Source organism: Eurypyga helias, unplaced genomic scaffold (genome assembly GCF_000690775.1).
Source record: "Eurypyga helias isolate BGI_N326 unplaced genomic scaffold, ASM69077v1 scaffold8275, whole genome shotgun sequence".
Lineage (NCBI taxonomy): Eukaryota > Metazoa > Chordata > Aves > Eurypygiformes > Eurypygidae > Eurypyga > Eurypyga helias.
The window spans coordinates 106,480-116,945 of NW_010250727.1; the positions used below are offsets into that span (position 1 = coordinate 106,480).

At 45.4% G+C, this 10,466-nt stretch overlaps 1 protein-coding gene across 1 annotated transcript in view; it reads left to right on the forward strand.

The window, feature by feature from the left end:
• The window catches only part of LOC104509727 (lipoma-preferred partner homolog), a gene marked incomplete at its 5' end in the record, with an annotated part of 116,133 nt that extends 106,471 nt beyond the window's left edge, over positions 1-9,662 (forward strand). The window contains 3 exons of the mRNA XM_010151764.1: positions 4,484-4,662; positions 7,670-7,790; positions 9,534-9,662. Of these exons, the coding sequence (XP_010150066.1) occupies positions 4,484-4,662; positions 7,670-7,790; positions 9,534-9,662 (429 nt within the window). The remainder of the gene's footprint in view (positions 1-4,483; positions 4,663-7,669; positions 7,791-9,533) is intronic.
• Between the last annotated feature and the right edge of the window lie 804 nt (positions 9,663-10,466).

A 10,466-nucleotide genomic window follows, 5' to 3' on the forward strand; every position in this document is an offset into this window, starting at 1 on the left:
TCTGCAGTGCTCACAGAAAGTGAGTTCATGTCCCTGTGCATGAGTTGCCAATGCAATTTATTCCAGTAACTTCCCTCCCCTCTCCCAGCAAAATAAGCTATACCATGCTCATGTCCCTGTGCGTGAGCTCTCCTCGGTCTGCTGTTTGGAGCGCAGGAGGGGTTATTTATGTTCGTTAGAACTCTGGATGAATTGCCAATACAGAAGCAGCAATGACTAATCTCTGTGCGGCTTTTCTTCTGCATTCATTGCTAGGTCATCGCGGGAGGGTCCTTGTGGTGCACTATATTGTGAGCTACTGCTGTTCCCCAAAATTTGGTTATGACGGGTTATCATCTGCAGCATTAGGGAAGCAGGATGAGCTGCAGCCCACAGGCTGTCACTGCAGCTCTGTTCCCTGAAGCTATTTGCCAGCTTTCCATCTGGGATGTGAAGTTTTCAGGAAGGGATTCAAACACCTTCCCACTTCCAGTCTTCATTGGCTCTTGTACCCCAGAAGTCTCCCAGAAGTTTGGATTTTCAGTTTATGTCCCATGTTTAAAACCTAACATCTGCAGAGCAACTCCCTTCGGCTTTCTGTGGTTTCTGTGAAGGGCCAAGTGTTACTATAGGAAGGCCCTCAAACAACTCCCTGCACCACTTGTTCTCAGATACTTGTTCCTAAGCAATTTGTTCCCACTTTGCTGCTGTGCATGTTTAAGTCTATTGGTTTTCACTTGTAAGCTGATGCTTGATGTCCTGGCCATTTCAGTTCTTTCCTTGTGTTTTAGTGTATCTTTGCTTGGGGTTATTCTTACTGGTATATTAGGGGTTTGGTTTTTTATATGTATTTATACTGGTATGTTATTCTCCCCAGGTGATATTCTTTTTCTTTGGATAAGCAGTTCTGCCCTCAAGAGATGTGGACCCAGACTTGGCCTATAACAAACATCAAGCCAACCTTCCTTTTAGATATGGATGGTTCCTTCCCCATCCTTTACAAATCAAAAAAAATTAGTTGGATTGGAAGACACAAATGTCTCTGAAAAAGAAGGGCACTCCCTGCCTCTAGGTCAAAAATATGGGAAAAGGAAGGTAAACTTTCCCCTCAGCCCATGCTGGATTTGTGGTCCATATTCTTATGACACAAATTTGACCACAGTCCCTGGTCGGATGTTTCCTGGCTGATTCATATCTTTCCTCTCTGTACCTTGCTTTGGCCCTCTGTGTAGCTCATCAGATGCACTCAGCTCTACCTGTTGAACACAGAGAGGGCTGGCAGTGGCAGCTTGGGAGAAAAGAAATATAGGGCTGTTAGGTTTTTTCCGTCATCTTGTTTGGCTTTCTGAAGGTCTGAAAGCTCCAGGAGCTGCTACGGGAGTTAGTTAAACTGTGAAAGAGAGCAAAACCAAGAAGCCAAACTTATAATCCTACAGGGATGCTATTCCCGTAATGTGCAGCAATACCTTTGTGCAGGTTGTTAGCTGCTGGGGCAGCACTTAGGCATGTGGGATAACCTGATTAGAGAATCAAAGAAAACCCTGTTAGCTCCGCAGGCCAAATCCTGCCTTACAGCAACCTGATGTCAAATGGGTGTGAATCAAGGAAGCTTTCCTTTTGGCATCTTCTGGTAACACCTTGAAGAGAAGGGTCTGAGCCAGGGTTCTAGCAAGGAAAGAGGCTTAAGCAAATACACTCCCAGACAGGGAGTGAGCTGGAGTCTGAAACTAATGACTTTGTTTTTCCTCAGCGGTACAGACTTGGAAGGATGAAAAGAATAAATTTCTCAGGTCTGATTTTCAGGTTGTATAGAAGGCTTAATCAGGAGTCGGTTAATTTAAAATCTTGTCTTAGCTGCGAGAATGTCAAACAGTGTGACTGAGCGGAGGTTTGGGAGATGATGTGTATTTTTTCTGAGGGCATAATCCAGAAGTGTGGTTACCTGCTGTCCTGGTCACTGGATAACTCCCACCCAAGTCAGCGTTAACATGAGACATCAGACAAGGTGATTGCAATGATTCCTTATGGTCTTAAACTCTGCATGTCTGAAACATGTGAGTGGGAGTTGTGTCAGCTCTGTAGTGAGAGCATTTCCAGGCCACGCTGTTGGTGTTAAATCCCGTTACAGGGTGGATTGCAGGTGTGGGTTCCTGCTTGGTTCACAGCAGCAGGTAGGCTGTGCCCAGCGTCGCTCTCCGGAGCACCGTTGGATTGGCCGCAGTAGCAGACCAGGGGAACTGCTTAGCAGGTCAGCCCCCACGTCTGGGTAAGCTGTGAAACTCCCAGCCATGTTGTGGGTGCTCAGTGTTTATCAGAATTCAAAACGCTGTCAGCGAAGTTCAGGGGAGGAGCATCCACTTGAGGCTAAGTACGGAGAAGCCAAGCTCTGGCTCAGGAAGTCCCTAAGCCAGAAATTGCTGGAAGCATATCCTAAGGACTTGCTGTGTTTTGCTTGCCCTGTTCTCATACTTCAGCCTCTGTTGTTGGCAACTGCTGGAAATGAAGCAAGCAGTGACTTGGTGAGGCAAACGCTCCGTAGCTGTGCGTATTCAGAAGGTGTCACAGCAAACGCCTTCTGAGTGGCACCAATCTTCCATCAGTATCCGCAGGTATGCTGCATTCCTTCCTTGGCAGTATAGACAGCAGCGTGGATGAGGGCTGAGATGATGTGATCTGCTTATGCAAAGAAAAATGGTAAATTTGCCAGGTTATTCCTCCAAGGAGGAAAATTATTGACCTTGCTTTTTCTGGCATCCTAGCTACTGTTATAATGATGATGATGGTGACAGCAACCAGACAGAAAGGCCAGGAGTAATTCTTTCCTGCCCATTATTACAAGGTATAAAGCAAAATTCAGTCTGAAACCAGTGCTAGTCTGGCAGCGCTCTCTTTACACATGTGTGAGGCAGTTCTCATATGGGTTGAAATTCAGGACTTTTCATATCGACCTTTCCAAAACCAATCCGTTTGATATGAACCTGTGTATTTCTGCGTATGTATCTTACCAGTATCTGCAGCCCACAGATAATGTCTGTGAGTGTAGAAGTTACCTCTCTGAGCTTCTGAGTGATTCATCTCCTGACAATACATTTTGGCTGCACATGTAAGGGCTGGATCTTGCCCCTGAGAACACTGGCTCAAAGAAGCAATAACAATGCGGTCACTCAAAGCACTGCTTTCCCTGGGAATTTTGTTGCATGAGGAAGCAGAAGAACTTTAGCCTTCCTGTGTTTGTCAACATGATCTGCCTTCCAGCAGCTTTTTATATTTCTGTCCCATTAGATTTTTTTCCTTTCTTTCCCTTGCCGCGCCACACCCCCCCTTCCCCAGTTTTTGTCTATCTTAATCAATACTGTAATCAGACTTTCTACCTCATCCAAGATTCAAAAAACAGTTGATAACACTATTTGATAATGCCAGATGCATCAAGCAGGGGCAGTAGGTGAGGTTTGCTTTGCTAACGTCCAGTGAAATGACCCAAATCATTGCCACAAATTCATTGTTTGCATCTGTGTGGGTTACACTCTTCATTCATGACATGTCTTTAAGGTGCTTGGTTTGAAAAGGTAAGTTGCACAGTTGGAGCAAAAGCTGGTGTGGCTCACAGGCAACTATCTGAATCAAAATTATCTTGGTGTTTCTATCATTAACTGCAAGGGTGAGTGAGGGTTGAAATGAGATGAATAATTAATGGACCCCACTGGAAAGGTGGGGTATTTTTTGCTCAGGCAGGTCAGGAGCATGCTGGTATATAAAACCTGCGCAGCAAGGATCATGGCCTTATAGCTGGCATTTCACAGGCGTTATCTTGAACATCATGGGCCAGAGATAAATGAACAGTTTCAGTGGTCCTGAACTGTCCTTGCACTGCTTTCACTGCAGACACTGCTTTGTTCTCTCCCCAGACTCAACACTAGACTCTATGTTGGGAGAGGAAGATCAAGATTTTCTCACAAGGCAGATAAAGATCCTTTGCAGGAGCTGTATTGGCAGAGCAGTTAGGGGGTCTCTGTGTAGCCCCAGGAGTCTGCACTTCAGCTTCACACTGCACGCTGTGGAGGTTGTCTCTAATAACTCAGCTGCAAAAGGTCAGTCAGACTGGGCAGTCCAGAGGCAAAAACCCAGGAGCGCAGGCTGTGTAACTCCTTCGCGTGCTCTTGGCTACAGAAGCTGCAGTGCCTCAGATACACCCACCTGATGGACCATCTCTGATCGTTTATCAGAGCTGCTAAGAGAAGGCTCTGGTTTGTGTTCTCTCACTCTACTAAAGGCTTGCCCAGGCCCTGTGCTGTTACCGTGCTCTTTGTACCGCACTCGTCTAGAAGAAATGAAAAGAAAGTACCTAAAGATGTCATAGAATCATAGAATGGTTTGGATTGGAAGGGACCTTAAAGACCATCCAGTTCCCTGCCATGGGCAGGGACACCTTCCGCTAGACCAGGTTGCTCAAAGCCTCATCCCGCTGAGATGGTGATCACCTCTGTTGTGTGTGTTTTGTTTGCAGAACACGCTGGAGCAGTGCAGCGTCTGTGCAAAGCCCATCATGGAAAGGATCCTCCGAGCCACTGGGAAGGCATACCATCCCCACTGCTTCACCTGCGTGATGTGCCGTCGCAGCCTGGATGGGATCCCCTTCACTGTGGATGCCGGTGGGAACATCCACTGCATCGAGGATTTCCATAAGTATGGCCTAAGCTGCTGTCAGTGGCTTTGTTCATTGTCTTCCTCTTTTGTCCCTGAAAATCCTCCATTTTTTAGTCTGAGAGTTGGAAAATATCTGAACCCTCTGCCACTTCCTCCCAAAGCTCTTAAATAGCAAGCCGAGCTTTGCTCCAGGCAGGCACACCATGGCATACAAGATTAATTGCCTGGGGGCTGATGCTGCTTGATCTCTGTTTTGCTGAGATCTGAATTTATGGATAACCTCTGTGTTCCTCCGTTTTAAATGCCCTGCGTTCCCCCGCCTTCCCCTGTACTCAGCACGTGTGTGTTTCTCCTCACTGCCCGTACCTGCACTTCCCCATCGGCGTCTTCCTCCTTCTTCCACCAAGCAATTGAGAGAGGTCCTGTACTGTTGCGCTCTGCAGGTGTTTGCTTACCGGCTAGAGGGTTCTAGGTGGCCGCAGGATGCTCGCAGCTCCTTTTGTTTATGGTTGCTAATTAGCTTTTTAAAGCTGCTAAAAATACAGCCCTGGTAATAATTCATAGTGAAACTGCTATTTAAAGTAAGTTGAAAGGTACGGTTTCTGTCACTGCCACGCTACCACCCCCATCATCACAACTAATCTGGGGAAGACAGGTAGATATAATCAGAGCACAAACGTTTCCCCTGTATGGAAAAGACAGACACATTATACCCCTCAATTAAAAGAGGAAATCAATACTGACAAATGTGAGTTTACATCTCAACCATTTATCTCTTAATTTCTAAGGGAGTAGACTTAATTAGAGCCTCGTGACATCAGTGTGTGGGCCTGAAAGCTCAAAGCAGCAGGCTGACTTGACAGAAAGGGAAGCAGCCACAATCAACTGGCATGTTAAAATCCAACAGGAGGATGTTCCCTGTAGCTCACATAGGCTGGGTTAATTGGCAGCTGCTGTGTTGCCTGTTGTTTCTGTGCCAACAGTTGTGTAAGGTAAAATTTGGTCCTGAGCACAAGCCCAACAGAAGGCTTATGCACCACTCAGGCTCCTGAAGGGTTTCCCTCACACCCACTTACGATTTGGAGACTGCTTCTTCCCCAGGCGCCACAGGCCGAGGGCTCACATGACCCATGTTGAAGTATTTTGGCAGTGACTGGATGTGGACCTCAGGGCTCTGAGAGTGGGAAGTGGGAGGCTGTCAATCCAAGGAAAGGACACAAAATTGTTGAGTGAAAGATTGAGGGGAAGGTGACAAAAATAGCATGAGACCTAAGGTGACACTCAGAATGTCTTTGGCCAACCCCATGTTAAGCAGCACTTCGGGCAGCTCAGCTCCAATTGATTAGGGGTGACGCGTCCTCCTGGTCTGGAGGTCAAGTGCTCTACATCTTGTACATCCTCATGGTAACAGAACTGTCGCTGATGCTCACCCTGTCACTTAGCTACCCCCTGAGCTTAGGCTCCACTGTAGTACATCCCCATCCCCTGAAATCTGTAGGAGTTACCTCTGGGAGTTAATATTTGGCTCATAATGAATTACCCACAGTGGCCTGGACAGAGAAATGTTTAAGTATTTTTAAGCACCGCATTTGAGCTAAATGGCACAAGGAAGTGCCTGCACGAAGCAGGATATAACCAACTGCGATTACAGTGCTGGTCATATCACGATCCATTTAAGTTATTTTTCAGAGTACTCGCTGTAGCCACTGTTTAATTCATTTTTTCGTTAGATCGCAGCTACACAGACATCTTTCATCTGCTGCCAGTGAAATTAATATTATTCTTTATTCCTAGTACAGATAGATTCCCCCCCCACCCCCCCCAGCTAGTTAATTCTGAGGTGGTTCATGTGACAGGCTGGGTGGCAGAGTCAATCTTTCCTAGGCATTTCAGAAGAGGAGGGTCTTTGATCTTCCCGTGTTCTGATGTTTGCCATAAGCATTGCCCTGTGTTGCTCCATAGCCCGTGACCCCCCGCTCTCATTACGTCGCAGCAGATTCTGTAGGTGTATGTTTCTCTTTGTGAACAGAATTTGCAGTCAGGGAATTGGTAGCCATAGGTTTTGAACCAAAACAGCAGTGATTCACCACAGGCTAAATGTTCTCAAGCATCCCCACCTGCTTAGGAGCAGAGATGGCCACTTCTCATGAGCAGTTTGGGGGAGCATATCTTAATTAGCAGAAGGGTATATGGTGGGCAATATAAGGGGAAAAAGGTCTGCTCCTCTTGATCCCTGACCCTGAGTCAAGCCATTCCCTTCACACAGAGTGATTGTCACTGTACAACTCTGACTCGTGCTGATTGCGGAAGAGGGAGCATTGGTGTTTCTGCATCCAGACCTGTTCCCTTTTAAGCCTGGGCAACCAGGCCTAATGGATAACTGAGGGTTGGCTTTAACTGGAAAACACGGCTGGTCAGAATTTCTCTGATGCTTCTTGTTTGCTCCTGTGTGCCTGAGTGGATAAGATGGCTCAGAAGTTTAAGATGGATGGGATAAACCTCAACAAATTAGCGTTGTGTAAGGCAAATCTTTTTACCATCTCTATTAAGACTTTTTACCTCTTTGTTCCAGTCTCCAGATTTTAGTATTTTGATACTTTTTCCAAGAGATGCTCTTGAAGCAGATCCTGGTCATCTTTCTCACATTAGGATTTTCATGGACTTTTAGAGTTAAGCTGAGGAGTTGAGCCTGAGGATTGCGGCAGTGCCTAGGTGTCATGATCGTGGGTCGTTTGACAGGCAATTAGCTGTTAATTAGGGCAAGCAGAATATGCTTTGCTACTCTCAGATATTCTTGAAGTCCTTTCCTAATAGTCTGCAAAATGCTCTTTAGTATCCTGCAAGCTAGAAGTTGCATTGTAAGAACAAAGTGCTTCTTCCTGTGCTTTATCCAAGGAGGCGGCTGTGCAAAGCTACGAGCTGTGGCATATGTGTACATACCTCTGCGTGCTTGTACAAATGCACACGTTTCTGGCTTGCTGGTGTAGTTAACAAAAACTTTCATTCTGGGATGGAAGATGACTGGGACCATCTCTTCTTTCTTCAGGAAATTTGCACCGAGATGTTCAGTGTGTAAGGAGCCCATCATGCCAGCTCCTGGACAAGAGGAGACTGTACGCATTGTCGCCTTGGATCGTGACTTCCATGTCCAGTGCTACCGATGTGAGGTTAGTATTCTAATCACACGAAGGACAGGAAGCAAAGGTTGACTTAATTTGATCACCACCTCATGTCATGCACGTGACAGGCATTACCCCTGTTGTAACACTGGCTCTACAATCAAATTACTTCATTGACTTCAGCATGCAAGGAATTTTTCCTCATTTACATCAGTGCAAATGAGAAGAAAATCATGTCCCTTGTTTATAACAGGTTCATTAGGAGAGCAAGAGAATGTGACTTAGGTAATTAGGGCTTAATATTTGAGAACTTCATAAATTATAGCTTGGACACAAACGTTGCTCATGTTTATGTTGTTAAAATGAAAGCTAATGCATGTTAGAATTTGAGCAAGATTGTACAGGAAACTCAGCATATGGCTCTGGGTTGAAGAATTTTAATGGACACATAAACATGATCATTCTTGTTTTGTGCAATGCTTTTTGTGCTACTTTCCTGTTCGGTTTCATTACGCACTTCATATAATTTTGATGGTAAGAATCTGAAGACAGAGAAGAAAAATCACCTTAAAGCAATTAACATGTGGGAACAGCTGTGTTAGGGAACCTTCAAGAATTCTTCAAGGCAAGTGTTACTTGTTGGATAATGCATCAGCCAGATGGCAGGGTAAGAAAATGAGACGAAATGTATTTCTTATCGCAGATGCAGGTTTTAATAACTTTAACCAGAAAGAAGGATGGACTAAGGCTTAAAGGTCTAGGCTGAAACTTGAGGCATCTGGTTCACTTCTCAATCTGACCTTGGCTTCCAGGGTACATATCAGCCCATTACTTAAGCTCAATTTTTTTTAAAGATGCTGGGGTATTTTTAGTCTAAATTTTGTAGAGCCTAATTTGTCACAGAGCACATCCCCATGCTGGCTGCTGAGATACCTGGGCTTCGCACACATAATGTTAGAAGTAGATGCTCAAAAGGAACAGCAGTGATATTCCTCCCTCCACCATTTGCTTGCCAGGTATATTTACAAACACAGATTTATGATGAAGGGGCATGGTGTCTAAGCAAACCATAATCCCCTCACCGCAACTCCATCAGCGGTTGTGGACCAAGTGATTGCCTCATCACACAGTGCGAGGTGATTGCCAGCTTTCCTAGCAGCTCTACTTAAGCCTTGTATACTTCGAGGCTGAGCTCTCTGGAGCAAGTTCAGGGCCCTTTATGGGGCTTCCAAGTGCCTGTCTCAGTGACATCCTCCTTTCAGCCACAGCCTTTTGGGCCATTTGCAGTACAAACACAGGTGGCAATTCCAGTAAGGGGAGACAGGCAGGGAGTTTGCCTAGCTGTCACCCTGGAATGGATGCTGTAGCTTTGAGGCGTTAACTCTTCCAAAGGAGATTACCTGTGCTCAGATATTGGTACCAGACTTCCTCATCAGTGATGCTTCTTTTTTTATCCTTTTTTTGAATTAATAAATATGTGCTTAAGTTTGATGTTTTCACCAATGCTAAAGACCTTTCCTTCCTCAGAAATGTGAAGGGAATAATCTTTTCTCAAGTGGATTAAATTCAGCAGAGAGCTTGGGAGCCCATCTTCTCTGCAGCATTGTCTCTTATCTGGAAATGTCTTAATCGTGAAAGACATCACATACCTCAGCTTCGTGCTTTACGCTGACTCAGACTGGATCCCGTTACAAAGTGGAAAGTGAGGAGAGAGTTTCTTTGACTAATAGATCCTTCACTTGATCTTGTTCTTTCTTAATTACTTTGCTTTTTCTGTTGCTTATTTCCTAGGACTGTGGTGGCCTCCTGTCTGAAGGGGACAATCAGGGCTGTTACCCTCTGGATGGGCACATCCTTTGCAAGACCTGCAACTCTGCTCGGATCCAGGCCCTGACTGCCAAGGCCAGCACTGATCTCTGAGTATCAACTGTGACCCACCCCAGAATGCCCGCTGGGGGATATTGCACAAGCTTTGCATGATTTCTTTCCAGCCTAGGGTCTGAATCTCTGTTTTTTAAAAAAAAAAAAAAGTGAAACTGGAAGGCCTTGGAACAAGAGGGCAGTTTGAGATGCCATGTTCAGACTGCCCATGACAGGCATCTAATTTAGACGTGACTTTTCAGGAGGGCAGAGGGTGAGTCTGACCATCTGCTGTCACTGCAGCTGATGGAGCTAAGTGGTCACAGCACCTAAGTTACCTGCCTAGAGAGGGAGGTCTGGACATGGTCCTAACTATATTTCTGTTTGATTCCTGTCTCTTAAGAAGTACATGAAGGTAGAAGGTGAAAGAAGGCTGAGCTAGTTCTTTGTCCCAATTTATTTTGCGAACCTGACCAGCTCTCATTGAAGTCATGGGGAGCTCCCCTTTGACTTGAATAGGATCTGGATCACCAGCAGAAGTAGCTCTACTGCCGTAGAAGGTGTGAGAGCAGACCCACCACTCCTCTCATCACAACACAAACAATGCAACTTCAACTGTACTGCACCTAGGAGTTAGGTGTGACCTTGTTTCCTTGGGACACAGATTTGTTACCTGTATCTTTTCTTAAGTCCTTACTTGTTTCCAATCCCTTCCAGTTCAATAGTTTTTTTTTTTCTTCTTATGAAATTGTATTTTGCTATTGCATAAATTTATTCAGTAGTGATGCTTCCAACTCACATTGTACGAGCAATCACAGAAAGATGTGAGCTTGCACACACTATACACTACACGCACACAATGTG